The sequence below is a fragment of the Centruroides vittatus genome, unplaced genomic scaffold (genome assembly GCF_030686945.1).
Source record: "Centruroides vittatus isolate TY-2023 unplaced genomic scaffold, ASM3068694v2 scaffold_2520, whole genome shotgun sequence".
Classification (NCBI taxonomy): domain Eukaryota; kingdom Metazoa; phylum Arthropoda; class Arachnida; order Scorpiones; family Buthidae; genus Centruroides; species Centruroides vittatus.
In genome coordinates this window covers 481033-497423 of record NW_027122689.1, presented here as the reverse complement: position 1 = coordinate 497423, position 16391 = coordinate 481033, and the positions used below count along the sequence as shown (strand labels likewise).

Below are 16391 nucleotides of genomic sequence, written 5' to 3'. Positions count from 1 at the left end.
TGATTCAGACTCTGATATTAGTCCACAATATTTATCTTGATCATTAGAGTCTGTGGACCCAGTAGCGATGTATCCAAAAACTGTGTTGCGAAATGTTAGGTTATTGTTGCACGATAGACGAATTTGATCGTTCTTGACTATTTCAAAAAATGCTTCAGCTCCAATAAGCATGTCAATCTTGCCTGGTGTAGCAAATCTTGGATCAGCTAACTGACGGGGTATTTCTGTTTTGCTGACGTGTAGAGAGGAAACCGGAAGTAAATCCGTGATCCTTGGCACCACTAAGAACTCTAGCGTCTTAGAAAAGGATCCATTACCGTTTATTATTGTAGCAGGCAGCTTAAACTTGACCGAGGTTTTATTTCCGCTTATACTAGAGACTGTGAGGTCGATTCTTTCTTGCGGTGTGCCCAGACGACTTGCGAAATCTCTAGTTACGATATTTGACATACTGCCCGAGTCCAATACTGCGCGCGCTTGAATGCTGGCTCCGGTAGTATGATTTAAAACCCAAACCATGGCTGTCGAGAGAATTACTGTCTTATTTCCCTTGTCAATACATGATAGTGAGTGAGGTATACTCTCACGAAACTCTATTGCGTCGGGATTAAGATCCTGCTTGGTTGAAATCGGTTTGCTGTCGATCACTGGTGCATTTGAACCAATTATAGCTTGTTTCTCTTGGTGCAGTAATGTATTATGTCGCTTTCGGCATATCTTACAGCAGCTTTTGGAGTTACAATGTGATAACTTATGCCGATCACTTAAGCAATTGAAGCAGAGGTTGTTTTTGGCCACAACATCGTTTCTTTGGGAGACTTCCAACTGTAGAAAAGAATCACAATTGTAAACAGGATGATTCTGCTTACATAAAATGCAACGAGACATAGAATTGTTACATTTCACAAATAAGTTTCTCGGTTTAACTCTATCTTGATTACACCTTGGCTTCACGAACGTGGCCTTATTAATATTTTCTAAAATCTGAGAACGCTTTTCCAAAAATGAAATCAAATTATCTAGCTTAGGAACGTCATTCGAACTAATACTGAACTCGTACTGTTTTAGTGTCTCCTTATCCAGTTTCTGAAGTACAATGTTTAGAATTAAGATATCGGAGAGCTCATTCCTTTCATATCCCAGGACCTTTAGAGCTCGCATATTCCGATTCACAAGATCAATTAAGTTCCTCAAACCCTTTGCTGACTCATAAGCTAGTTTTACAGAGTCCAGAATCGCATTAACATGGGTTTCTACTATTAATTTCTTGTTTTCGTACCTCTCTTGTAACGCTTGAAACAATGAAGCAAATGAATCATTTAACGTTTCTAAACTCTTAGCTTCCCCTATGAGAGCAGCTTTCAAATAATGTAGTTTCTGTTCAGCCGATAGTTGCTCGCTTGACGAAATGATATTATCAAATTGCATTTTAAAGTTACTCCATTCTTCATATCTTCCAGAGAATTTCGGTAGAGGAATCTCTGGTAATTTAATATTAGCGGAGTTATTTCGACCTACGGGGGCCTGACTCACCATAACGACGGACGAATCTGCTTCTAATCGTTTAATACGAGACTGGATCTTAAATTTACAACTTATAATTTTGTCCTCATATTCTTCACTATTGACTATCTCAGTGTCATAGTCAGTTGGGCTAGTAATGAGGCCCTCAATCTCCCCGTTTAACGTTCTCAACGACTCTTCCTTTCGACTAAACTGATCCAATATTTCTAGAAAGGTTTCTGTCTCTCTATCGTCGCTTTCAACTAGACTATCGACTTTACTAATTAATCTCGTCACACTAGCTCTTATCGAAGCGCGTTTTTTCCTTAATTTCTCGAGCTGATCCATTTTAAACTCTCTACCACGTGTAACGGACAAATAAATTCTTCCTACCTTGGATAGGCGACTTAATGAAGTTTGAACTCAATCTTATTTGCTTGCGAAATTGTCTCTTTTCTTCTCATCCGCCTCGACGGACCAGATGTTTGTCGATCTTTAATGGACTGTATAAATATGAAAGAAAACACTTGCGGTTTGATAAAAGTTTAATGCGGTTTGCGGGTCGTTACACAAGAACAAGAAAAAAAACAATATGGCTGACGCCCTTGGCCGTTACTTGGCCGTTACAAAAAACTCTCGTCTCCAAACGTTTTTTAATTATCATTTTTTCTTCTCACAAAAAATACGGTGGCGCTCGAGGCGGCAACATGTGTTTTATGAAGTCTAAGGTGTAGTGTTATTCTCCAGTGTGCAATTGTGTTTTCTACAAAATGAGTGTTGGATGTAATTTAGTATAATGTAATGTATACAATAACTGAGTATGGTATGTTGTCAAATACCTTCTGTAATCTATGTATCTACTTGTAGGTTTTTGTGTTATTTGTTTGCTTGTCATAGAATGACTGAATCCATGAATAATTATTTTTTGTATCCTACATGATTTCTAAGACAACCATTTTGTTCTGCGAGAATGTTGTAATATTCTATGTTGACACTGATATTACTTGTTCCATGTGATGGTATATATTGTTCGTTGTGCATGAAGTGATTATTTTGTAGTGTAGAAAGGTATATAATAGGTCCATATTGTGTAGGGTCTCTGGTATTGTTTTTTGGTTTTATATATGTGATGCCCTATATAAGAAATTTTGGCATGTCTTATGGATTGTTGATTATGTATGTAAAATGTTTGGCTAGTTCTGGGGTGGAAAGGTAAATTTTTTGTAACTGTAAATCGTAAATGTTGTCAGCCTCAGGTGTCTTCCAACTGTATGTTTTTTGTGTTGTCTGTTGAACATTATATACAGGTATCCTTTTCTTAATGCAGGATTTAAGCAGCTGGATAGTCCAAAATAAACAAATAAACTAAACCTTGATAAATACAGCTACAAATTTATTGAAATAAAGACGTTTTCAAACAGATTTTACTGACTTTCCATTTACAAGCTTTTCGAATTCTTTAGAATGTATAATTACAAATTCAAAATAACAAAGTCGCAAATACAGAAATTTTAAGAATTAATAATTAAAAAGTAATAATTGATAAACACAGAAAATTAAACCTTGTAAAATAAATTAAATTAATAAATATCAAACATTTTAAAATTCGTAAGATGTAATTTTTAATAAAATGCTCATAAATTACATTTCGTAAATTTCCCGCCAGGCATTTGGTAGGTTGTCTGCATCTTGATGATTGACACAGTGTCACCTTTTCTGTGCTTTATATATTTTTAATTTTTCTAGAAACCTGTTGTTGTGTAAGTTAGAAATGGACCTAATGACTTTAAATTGAACCCATTGAACACGCAAGTCATTATTCTGTGAATAAGCCACCAGTGCCGTGTTATCAAAATTTTTTCTAGCTATATATTAATGTTCCTTGACCCACTGCTGTAGGCTACGTAGTGTGGCTCCTATGTAGACTAGCCTCGAATTGAAACAATGGTCGTCAACTGGCATGGAGTAAATCCCGGTGGCTAAGTCCCATTCGTGCGGTTTTTTATCATTCTGTAGAGTATCCTAAAAATTGTCAGGTTACGTCGATATACCAAATATACGTTGCCATTATGTGCCGCTTTCTTCTGGATGTTGAGGAAAGTGGGGTTATAATTTAAGACTATCCTTTGCCTCCAGTTCATTGCATCATTACCATTTTCTTGAATAAAGCAATTGATAGACACTTTCCTTACACCGAAAACGGTAACAATGGCAATAAACTGGAGGCAAAGGATAGTCTTAAATTATAACCCCACTTTCCTCAACATCCAGAAGAAAGCGGCACATAATGGCAACGTATATTTGGTATATCGACGTAACCTGACAATTTTTAGGATACTCTACAGAATGATAAAAAACCGCACGAATGGGACTTAGCCACCGAGATTTACTCCATGCCAGTTGACGACCATTGTTTCAATTCGAGGCTAGTCTACATAGGAGCCACACTACGTAGCTTACAGCAGTGGGTCAAGGAACATTAATATATAGCTAGAAAAAATTTTGATAACACGGCACTGGTGGCTTATTCACAGAATAATGACTTGCGTGTTCAATGGGTTCAATTTAAAGTCATTAGGTCCATTTCTAACTTACACAACAACAGGTTTCTAGAAAAATTAAAAATATATAAAGCACAGAAAAGGTGACACTGTGTCAATCATCGAGATGCAGACAACCTACCAAATGCCTGGTGGGAAATTTACGAAATGTAATTTATGAGCATTTTATTAAAAATTACATCTTACGAATTTTAAAATGTTTGATATTTATTAATTTAATTTATTTTACAAGGTTTAATTTTCTGTGTTTATCAATTATTACTTTTTAATTATTAATTCTTAAAATTTCTGTATTTGCGACTTTGTTATTTTGAATTTGTAATTATACATTCTAAAGAATTCGAAAAGCTTGTAAATGGAAAGTCAGTAAAATCTGTTTGAAAACGTCTTTATTTCAATAAATTTGTAGCTGTATTTATTAAGGTTTAGTTTTTGTTTATTAATGCAAAATTTGATTAATGCATGAAATTAATTGTGGCAATCCCTTTATATATATGGCAGAAGTTTTCATTTATGTGGCTATACCATCTGTCTTTACTTAACATAGATACAGTGTTCTGATTAACACAGTTTTGATATACATGGTAGGATTTGAGGGATTAATTAATCACATTAGTCAAGGGATACCTGTGTGTTTATTTCAACATGGCATGCTTAGTATCTCATATATGCTTTGTTGTCTCATTTTGCTTCATCTTCATGTGATTATTTTACAAGATATTACCCAGAATCTTAACCACCAAATTATTTATTCATTCTAATGATTTTGGCTATTGTGAACATCTTCAGGATCACAGAAAATGGAATATTGGAAATATAAAACGTTATTTTTTCCATCAAAGACATAATCACGTTTATAAATTGCAACGTACTGAAAATATACATATGAATACATATTCAGTTTAAAGAATATTTTATTTATTCCATTTTTGTGATTCTGAAGATGGCTGCAAATGACAGCTGAAAACATTAGAATGAATAAGTAATATCTGGTTAAGGTTCTGTGTTATATTTTGTATTTACACAATAACTTATACCATTCACAAAGAGATGCTATTAGATTAGATCAATTTTCCATTTTTCAGATGTTGAACCCTTTTTAAGAAAAATTTTTCTCTTCAATCCCCTTACCTACATACATACACATTATTTTTTGATAAATTTTATTAATGTATTTGGAAAGTTTTTAAAAATGATAGTGAAAATACTTCAAGAATTTTTAATGATTAACCAAATAATCTGCCAGATTTTTATTGGGTTGCTTAAGTCTGATCAATAATCCAAAACAAAATAATTTTGCTAGAGGTAGACAGTTAGGCTGCCATCTTGTCATAAATTTAATAATTATAAACTAAATTAATTTTAATTTAATTTAATTTAGAATACTCTGGAAGAAAAGAATCATCCTGAAGCAGGACTCAAATCACAACTGCTTACAATGCAGTTGTGTTGTCAGTTACAATATCCAGACCACAATCCCATCCAATCTTTGCTTCCAGAGCCATCATTTTATATGATTGTATTTACTAAATAATTAAATAATGATAAAATATTGTATACTGTATACATATACAATATGTATGTAAATTTGTTCATCAACTCCCTTTCAAACTTTCATTAGCCTTGAAGGAGTTAAACCCACTGGGAAGCCCCAGATTTAGACTCTAGCAGACAAATAGTCTGTGAGTTGTTTCTCTGTTGGCATGCTATTATGCTGTGTTTGTTTGGTAGTCATGGTATATAGTTGTCTGCAGGAAAATTTTTCATTGTTTGAGAAGTTAACTTTGTCATTTTTCATACTGCACAAGTTTTGTGTTGTTTTAGTCTTTTGAGTTGGCTGCAAGTTTTTGTTTGAGATTGTCAATGTATTTCTGTTGTATGTATTGTGTTGTTCATGTTATGTATGTTTTATTTTTTCCTGAATATTTTTCTAATCTCTTTAATATTTGGTGTTATGTTTTTATTGTATTTTGACAGGCTGTCTAATTGTTGCCTAATATTATGTATTTGTGTTTCTAGTCTTAGACAAATCATAAGCCTGTTTGGAAATGTTTTAAACTTGTCTGCAATTATAGTTTTAAGCCATGGTATATAACTACAGTTAATTGCACCAGAATAGAATAATGTATGTCTTAAAATGTTCATTCTGATTGAAGATATTTTGGTAGTATATGTGTATTTAGATAGTGTAAGAATTTTTTTTGCTTTGATGTGTGTGTTTTGAGTATTTGTGTGTGGGGGATTTAAATCTATATACTCACAAATTTATTCCAAGAAACACTTGCTGAGTGTTTTAATTAATTCTGTTCTATGGCCTCACTGGTTGTAATTGTTGTTTGTTTTTATTGATGCATGTTGTATACATTTTCATGAGTGACTGTTGCTGATGTATTGTTAGTGGATGAGTGATATTTTTCCATGTGATGTTGTATTTGTGTGTTGATGTATCTGCTTTGATACTTGTTTAATATGATCAAGTATTGTTTGTAGGATAAGATTGTTGTATATAATTGTCCTTTTCTGGTCAACAATCCTCTGCTCTGTTAATGTCAGCAGGGTTTCTTTCAGGAGAAGATTGAAAAAATAACCCTTCATATAACTTATATAAAACATATTTTGTAAAAACACACAAAAGATTATTGTTTCTATGTATATATGTACAATGTAAATTGTCATTAATCAATTGCATTTGTTACCTCTTCAGATAAGAAAAAATACCCATGGAGAATGTTTTCTGAAAAAAACACTGACTGAGAAATGTGGGTATCATGTTTATTTCTTGTTCGGGTAGTATAGTAGGTATGGATGATGAATTCATTCATGATTGAGTCAACCTCATCCATTAGTATGATTTTTTTGCCTTACTAATCAGTGGCTAGATTGCCACTAAATCATTTTGGCTGGATTGATATGTTGTCCGATGTGTATAAGATGATGAATGTTAAGATGCAGTAGCCATACTTAGGCTAGTGCTATGGCCCAAGTAGGGCTACTGCATCTTAACATGATGGCCAAGGGAGACTGTCACAGATTTTCAAAATATGAGTTTCTGCCTAACTCACAAATGCAGGTGACCCTTGTTAACCCAGATGTCCAAAGTTGTGGATGTGTAACAACTATTTCTTACCTCTACAGAAGTGTGCTTAAATATCCATAGCTAGATGTTTATAACTTGGCTGCTCCTAACGTAGAGAACAGATGCTGTTTAGTAGCCACCTACTTTGGATCAGACTCTGTTTATAGGTCACTCTGCTTCATTTCTCCCTATAGACCCTATTGGCATGGGTGTTACTAGAAGCTTGTGCATCTATCAACTTTGCTCTGTGGTTCATCATAACTTTTAAGCTTGCTCACCTTGACAAGTTTGTGACTAGTGAGAGATTATTATACATTATATTTAATATTTGATAAATAAAATAGAAATGTATGATGATGATAAATATTTTTTCATTTGATAAGCATTCATATTTTCACATATGAAATATAGGATATAGGATATGCTAATCTAATGTGTGGCATTTCCTCCTCATTAGAGAAATAAATTTTGCTGAAAATTTCATTTTTTGTTCCTTATTTTAAAAGTACATTTACAATGAAGCATAACTTAGTAGGGAAAAAATGTTTCAATGTTTGAGATGTCTGGTGTATTTTGTATTACATACCACTAACAAGGATATCTACACCTATGTCCCCCATCAATTTTGATGAATTTTGGCATAAATATAGTGTATGATATGATAATGCAGCTATCCAAACCATGTTATTCTATGGGCCATAATAAGTGAATTATGACTAATTAAATGTGGAAGTATTACTTGTGGCAGACAAGGTTTGGTTTATTTGATTATGGCAATGCAGCAAATGGGCAATATGCCGAGGGGAAAACACCTCTGAATAGGTCTTTTATGAGAAACTGGCCCCAACATAGGTGTTACTAATGTGAAGAAAGCTCATCATACTTCATGTGGCCAGTCTGTTTGCAAGGCATGAATCCATGACCAATTACCAGTGTTCAGTGGTTTTATCCACTCAGCCACTAGTGGGTAACTCATGGTGTATAAGTAATATGGTAGTTTGATCTGAGAAGAGAGGAGCAGCAAGAGAGGGTCAATGGCATGTTTGTTATCCATGCCATGATATTGTATTATTCCAACACCAACCAACACAAATACCAACACAATAGTTATTTGGAGAGAGAGAATAGTTTAAATCAAGTAAATTTTATTTGGGGTTATATCATTTTAAATGGTGTTTATGTAAACATCAATATCACAAACACCCATTTAGCATTATTTTTTTAAATGACATTTAATGACAAATGCTGTTGATATAAAAACAAAATATCAGTTGCAATTTTATTATACAGTACTACATTTCATAAAAAATTGCTTATTAAAATTCGTGTAATTTATATTTTTCAATAAAAATTATAAATACAGTAATTGAAAATTTAATAAATAAATATTGAACATATAATAGAACATCAAAACTTATAAAATTACAGGGTAAAAGTTCTCTAAAAAGCAAAATAAAGTTACTACTGTGTAAAAATTTTAGAACTTTCCATTCAAAAAATAAAGTAATCTTTTCCTTACACATTTTGCACTGAGTTTGAAATTTCACACCCTTATGTGAATTGGCCATATTGTCAATTGACCTAAAAGTGTAGAATTTTGAATTCACAGAAACTTGTAAATGTGGAGAAGGTATTTAAAACCAATAAATAAACAACTTTTAATATCAAAAGGAAACATAAATGATAATTGATCTGTCCACCTGGTTTGCTTACTTAGATCTTGATTAATTTATTGTTTCACCCACAATGGTAGTTTCAACAACAATGGTAGGAATAAAATACCACATTTCGTTGAAAAAATAAATTCAATAGCAATTGATACTTTAAAATTTGGGGATAAAAAAAGCGTGATATATCTGAATCCATGATATAATGAGGCACGATATAACAAGGGGCTACTGTATTTCCATTTAACTTCAATTTGTAAGAAGGGAGATATTTCTCCTTTAGTACAATTAGCAAGGGGGGATGTTCAGTGATGTCAAAAAAGATTCATAAGATTATCAAATTGTTACACCTGGCACATTAAATATTAATACTGTAAGCATACCTGGTTTGGGTGCTGTTCTACGACAGTTGTTCTGACATCCTCCCACTTCGAAAGATGTTTAATAGCAGATGTTGGCATTGGTTCTCTTTTCCAGAAGAAAACTCATCTCTCTGAGTTTCTTGGTGTTCTTTTGTCATAAGATCATTTTCATGTTCCATTATGAGCTCTTCAATATCATCTTCATTTACCTCCAATTCCAGATCTCTAGCAATTTTCAAAATTTTATCCATAATTTCTGGGACATCATTGCTGTCTTTCTGAATGCAGAATGGTCACAGCTATTGCCAAGCTGAATTCAACTGTTGTTGAGTGACTTCTGACCATGCCTTTCAAATGAGCTGGATAGCTTCAAGAATATCAAATTTTTCTTTCCAAAATGTTTTTAATGTCATCATTGAGGAGAACTGGCATGTTTCAAAACACTGACAAAACAGCACACAAATGTACAATTTCTTGAAACCTGCAATAACCTACTGATCCATTAGCTGAATCAACAAAGTGATATTTGAAGACAGAAACAGAACTGTCAACCAGAGAAAGTCTTCTAACAAAATATCTTCAAGGTCTTTTGGGTGTCCTGGTGCATTGTTCAATAGCAACACTGCTTTCAATGGCAATTCATTGGTCTGAAGCCTTGATGCTTGGGGCACAAACTTTAAACCACTATTCTTTGAAAAGAACCTGCATGATCCATGCCCTTTCATTTGATCACATCACTGGCAGTCTTTCTTTAATTATGGAATTCTTCATGAATGCTCTACAGTTCTTAAAGTGATAGACAAGAAGCAGGTTAAGCTTCATATCACCACTAGTGTTAGCTCCCAAAAGTAACATCAATAGGTCTTTCATGGGTTTATGCCCACGAATATTTTTCTCATCTTTTGTGTCATAGGTACAGTTTGGTATTCTCTTCCAAAATAACCAGTTTCATAACAATTGAAAATTTGTTGTGGACAATATATATATAAATAAACAACACAAAACACCGGAATGTATTAAATAACATACTCCAAGAATCTATATCTGGTGTGTTTGTTTTCTTTTTCTTTTGTTTTTTTCACCACACTGGATATAGGCAGTGGTGATATTCAGTGGGTTCGCACAGGTTCGGCCGAACCCGTTGTTAAAATTTTCAGTTTTTCCGAACCTTGTTAAACACACAGAACATTTCTCAGTGGATTTGTTTTTTTAAAAAAAATATATTAAAATATACGTATTATACTCTGTAATACTACTAAACTAGAGCCTTATACCCCGTTCGCACCGAGCATTTCAATCTAGATTGTGAGCAAGGTCGGGGACTATGCCTTGGTGCGATTTCTCTCGACCGAAACGAGGTTTAATCGCGATCGATTCAAGAAAGTTCTTGAAACTAGATCCAGTCATAAGAGAGATCCCACAATCTCATGAGCGCGAGATAATACAAGATGGCTGTGGAACACGTGCGGGCTATGGACAGCGAAATAAAAAGGATATTATATTTCGAGAGATGATGACATCTGTGTATTATCAGCAGTGCCATTCGGGGTGAAAAATTTCTCTGCCTAAAAAAAAAAAAAAAAAAAAAAAAAAAACAGTGTACAGTAGAGCGTCGTTAATCGGAACGTCGGTAATCGAAATGGCCAGAAATCGGAACGATTTTCAGTCAGACTGTGTCATGCTGAATTGAACGTTTTTGATACTAGATTTATTTCTAAAGTATAATTTTCATGTTTTTATATTCTTCGATATATTTATTTTGTTTGTACAAAATGCAGAAATAATTTTTAACAATACGATAGCCTCGATTATTATTATAAAAATTTTCGTTAGGCTTAAAATCAATGAAAATTCAACACGAAGCGACACGCAACGGAGAAAAATTCAACACGAAGCGACACGCAATGGAGAAAAATTTGAACATCGGACAGGTTAATATATTTTTTCGTACAAAGTCGGAAATCGGAACAAATGACTAATTGGAACAACCCCAGTCCCCAATTGACTCCAATTTTCGACGCTCTACTGTATTTATTTCTAGCCAAAACTTCCATTTCGTTTGTCGGTGATTGTCAGGGAAAAATTTTCTGCTAGCGGTGGTTCACCACTGGATATAGGTTCTCGGAGTATGTTATATATATATATATATTTTAATGAGTTCTTGAAATTTGAGACAGAACTTCTTAGCTTCTTTATCTGCACTAGCAGACAGACCACATGTTTAATGCCAGATCTCCTTCTAAACTTTGCAAACTATCCAATGGTAACCTTGAATTCTGTCTCCTCGTGAAGAATGTGGAGTTTGTTTCTTCACTTCATCGAAAAATTTCTTTAGCCTTCTCTTGAATGATAATCATACTAGTTACATCTCTTTTCATTTTTCTTTCTTTTATCAAAACTAAAAGCAATTTCTCCATTTTTTCATGGATGGCACATCTTTGTTTCTCAGATTTGATTTTCGTTATTCCTTTAGCTGCTTGAGCCTTCTTGATTATATCATTCTTAGCTAAGATTGTGCTTACTGTAGACATATTCAAGCCATATTACTATTACCTAGCAACAACAGACACCTTCTGTCCATTTTCTACCTTGGCTATTATCTCTTGCTTGGTTTTTATGGTGAGCACAGTTTGTGACACTCCATACTTTTTAGGCCTCAAAATATTATCAGTTTTTTTTTTAAAATAAAAAGTGTAGAAAAGCACTTAAAAAATTTAGAGAACAGAAATCAACTAGCACACAAAAAGGTTATGTATACAACTGTCAAAGTCTCATTCCAGAAATCGTTTGTAGATGGCAGTAAAATACAGTTACCAAGACCATTTTAATTTATCCAGTAGAATAACTGAAAAAATACACATTCTACAAAAAAATCATTAAACCAAAAATGTTACACTTAAAGGGTGCCACAAGATGGAACTATCAGTTTCATCATAGGTGGATGGTGCTACAAATCTGCAAAATTGGGTCAACTTTGTTTTATTCAGTAGGAACCCTGAAACATCTTTCAAAAAGATGTTTCAGATAAAAGTTTGTTTATTTTTGAGTTAAGATTAGAATATGCAATAAAAGTTAGGGGTTCCCATTGAATAAAACAAAGTTGACCCATTTTTGCAGACTTGTAGCACCATCCATCTATGATGAAACTGTGATAGATTTTAAGAGGAGCTACAAGATGGAACTAACATTTTTAGTTTAATAGTTTTTTGTTGAATGCATATTTTTGAAGTTATTCCATTGAATCAATTAAAACGGTCTACCCCGTATACATTGTATTTACACACATCTAGAGTATTAATGTTTGACATGTTGTAAATTTAGCTGTGGTACAGGTTGAGATGAACATTATTTTATGATGCAATCTTGGTGTTAGAAACAAAAATTGTTTAAATTTTCTGCAAGTCATAGATCTGTCATGTCTGTGTGATAGACAACCAGCATCATGCCTTTAGAATTATTTCTCTGTCTTATTGTGTATGTTTTAGGATAATGAGTACTAGAATACAGTAAATGAAACTTTATTTGATATTTTTCTGCATATTTACAATAAATGTCTGAAGTGGCAACTGCCAGCTTCATTACATAGAATACAATGGCAAACCACACTTTGTTGTACTCTTCTGATAGTATTAAATTCTGAAATTATACAGATGGACAGTTCTTTTCTTTCCATTGGTGTTTCATACATATTTCCAGAGGAAGAAATTGGGAGGTGGTGATTTCAAATTTTCTGCAGGCTTGTAGCTTGTAATGCCATGGTTACCAATTAGTGGTACACGTACCCCTGGGGGTACGCGAAATTATATGAAGAGGTACAGTACATGCAGCATTCTAAAATCAGTTGATTTAAAATTTAAATGCATGAGATGAAACAATCAAAAAAATAATGGGTGGACCATCAAAAATTTGGCAATTTACAACATGATGTTGAATGCACAAATTCACTTATTTATAACTAAAAATATTCTTGAAATTTTATCAAAAAAATGCATTTGTGACAATACCTAAATGAAATTCTTATGCAAGAAACAAAAGTTGCACAATTAACACAATTTGTGTTCGCAAAATTACCGACTTCAACTCAAAGATGACCTGAGACTGACCAAAAAGCAACCAGATTTTACAAAGTTGTGCAAAGAAAATCGTGCACATTTGTCACATTAAAATTAAATAACCTTATGTTATTTTCATTATTATTAGAATTTTTATATATGTATATGCAACATGTATGTAGAATATGTATAAGCAAAGTCCTGACACTTTTTGGTAATTTTATCAATATTTTTTTAAATTACTAATAATAAAATTATAGAATTCATTACTGGCAATGCTATAACACAAAATAAACTTCTTCTAACTGTTAACACTGGAGTGAGTATAAACAGTCGCAAACAAAACCTTTTTACCAGTGTTGTACTTGACACAAAAATCTACTAACGTTTTCGGCCTCCACTGGCAATGCTAGTTGTTAAATCTAAAAGTAAACATTCTCCTGAGTGCAAGAAAACAATTTGTTAGTCATTTGATCCACTACTGACAGAGAAGAGTTTAGAAAACAAAGTAATAAAACGATTAGCAGTTTGTTGGCTTTCATAGTGGGGCAGGCAGAGTCTATTACTTTTGCGGGAGACAATAAACAAAGCTTTACTACCCTGAAGTTGAATGATAACACAATCCTGTAAAATTTAACAAATCTGATGTCAATAAGTAAAAGTTGAAATGATTTATAGTGAGTTGAAATTTGATAAGTTTAGTTTTTGCATTTACAAAGCAAATTACAGAAAATATAAATAAATAACCTCATTTTTTTTAAATCCACAAGTATTTTATACTGTTAGATAGTAGAGAAAGTGTAGAAATTATATATGCTTGACTACAATTATATTTGTATCTGTAAAAATATGAAAATGGCATTAATTTGCATTATGTATCCCATGGATTCACATTCCCCAAGTGACATTACAATATTCTATGCACCTAAAGGGGAGTTAATAACATTTATGTTACATCTATTTCATTTTATGTAAAATCCAAGTGCTATGATTTAATTGGTGCATTTGGAATACTTTAATGTACTTTGTTAAATATTGTAATTCAAATAGCATACGTTCAAACCCAAAGATGACATTTTGAAGTGTTGAAGTACTCATTTTTAATTAAATAACTTGAAAATACAAAACACCAACAGACAGTTTGCTATATTCATAAAATTTAAATTTCATTTAATTATTAAATTTTTAATTTAAATTTAAAATATTCTGGAAGAAAAGATCAACTCAGAATGGGACTTGATCCCACAACTCCTGATGACCATGCAGGCATGTTGCCCATTACATTACCTGGGCCCTATCCAATTTTTGCTTCCAGAGCTATTGATTACTTAACAAATTTTAGATATAACCATATTGGTCACTCACAGTATCAACTGGGGATGACTTCAGTGCCATGGCCCTCTATGACTCTCAGCCAACTTGCCATGCTGGAATAAAAGCATATCTGATCATTAGATGGCCTACCTGTTGTCAAATTGCACTATATCTAATCATTAAATTAGCTTTGTTATAGCTCAGTTTATAACCTAGCAGTTTATTTGGCATTACAGTTGAATCAAGTTGATGTTTATGTTATCATATTTGAATTTAACTTTAAATAAACTTGATAAATAAATAATCTGTAATTGTTACAAAACCAGAAGTTTTGTCTACTTTCTGATGTCATGTTCCTTTATAAATTAATTCATTTTTAGTATAAGATTAGTTCAGAAAAAGTCTAGCAGTTTTTACTTTTTATTTTTCTTTACCCAATTAATATTTTAGGATAATAATCTACAAAGTATTTTTGTTTTATCTAGTCAGTAAAATAAAACTTTAAATTTAACTTTTTCTTACAATTAAAAATAACTACTTAGTATGATTACTATGTTATTGTTTTAGAATTATATAAACTTTATAGGAAAACCAACATATTGTGTCAAAACATTTGAAGAATGCAAATAAGTGATGGAGTCATCAATTTAAGCAAGACAAAACATTTTGACATTTGTACATTTCAGTATCAGATTTAAGTTTTTAAAATCAAACATTTATTTGCATCAGCATTCTAAACCATTTGAATCTCAAGTATTGATTAAAATGTTTCAAATTCACACTTAAAACTCACAAATGGCCAGAGAATACTGGGGCAAATATACATTCAATTTAAAAACTATTAAATGAGCTTGGATACTGAATGTACCAATCTCAAAATGTTTTGTCTTGTTTAAATTGATGATTTCTAAACGTATTTAGCATTCTTTATTGTGTAATAATTTTTTGGAGTTAGTGAATGTGAAGGACAGTATTTGAAGAACCTCCTTTGAAGTTTTTCAAATTTTTATGCAAAAAATGTAATATTCAAGCTCAGAACTATTTAAATGTTTATATTATACAATATATTTTTGAAAACACATGATACACATACCATAGCAAGTTTGATTTAATCAATAGACTTCTTCATCTAGACTCCTAGAGAGGCTGATTTAATTCAAAATGCATTAGAATTTGTCAAATTGTAAAATATTAAATTGCAGTAATTTTTTAATAAGTTTACTTTTATATATTTTAAAGAGTAAATATTTATTATAAATATAGGGTTCCTATGCACCTGGAAAGTCAGAGAAAATCAGGGATTTTCATTAGTATTTGGAAAAAGTCATGGAAAGCCAGGGAATTTGTTTCCTTGGTTATCTTGTTGATTTGGTTTGCTGACAGTATGGCTGACCAAGTGTAGCTGTCTTCAGGCAGCAAGAAGTATTGTGACCAAAAACAAGAAAGTTATGATATTTACGATTTCTTGCCTTTCACAATGCATTCTATGCCATTTTAAAGTTTTTCACTAGGTGGTGCTGTTTGTAGTTTAGTGTATGTTTCCTTTTTTTTCTTTTGTTTAAGAACTACCGTGAATCAATAATTAGCGACGTTAAACACTGGGCGACCTGCCGGCGGCTCTTCCAGAAGGAGTCCATTGGGAGCGTGAATAGTCAAACACCACCTAGTGGAAAACTCTAAAATGGTATAGAATGCATTGTGAAAGGCAAGAAATCATAAATATGATAACTTTCTTATTTTTTGTCTCTGGTCCAAAATTAGAGTAGTCTTGGTCCCCTGAGTTCAGATATATATTCAAAGTCCCAAAATTCCATAGGGAGTAATCTATAGTACAGCCAAATCTAATACTCTTAATA

General features: G+C 32.6%; 2 protein-coding genes across 5 annotated transcripts in view; one reads left to right on the top strand and one right to left on the bottom strand.

Annotated features, from left to right (window-relative positions):
* Positions 1-16391, top strand: part of LOC136987593 (gastrula zinc finger protein XlCGF26.1-like) — a 107076-nt gene that overhangs the window by 52539 nt on the left and 38146 nt on the right. The gene's annotated exons all lie outside the window — the stretch shown is intronic.
* Positions 5-1851, bottom strand: LOC136987541 (uncharacterized). Its single transcript, XM_067285285.1, has 2 exons — positions 59-1851; positions 5-11 (listed from the first exon to the last, which is right to left on the bottom strand). The coding sequence occupies exons 1-2, from the start codon at positions 1849-1851 to the stop codon at positions 5-7; spliced, it is 1800 nt and encodes a 599-aa protein (XP_067141386.1).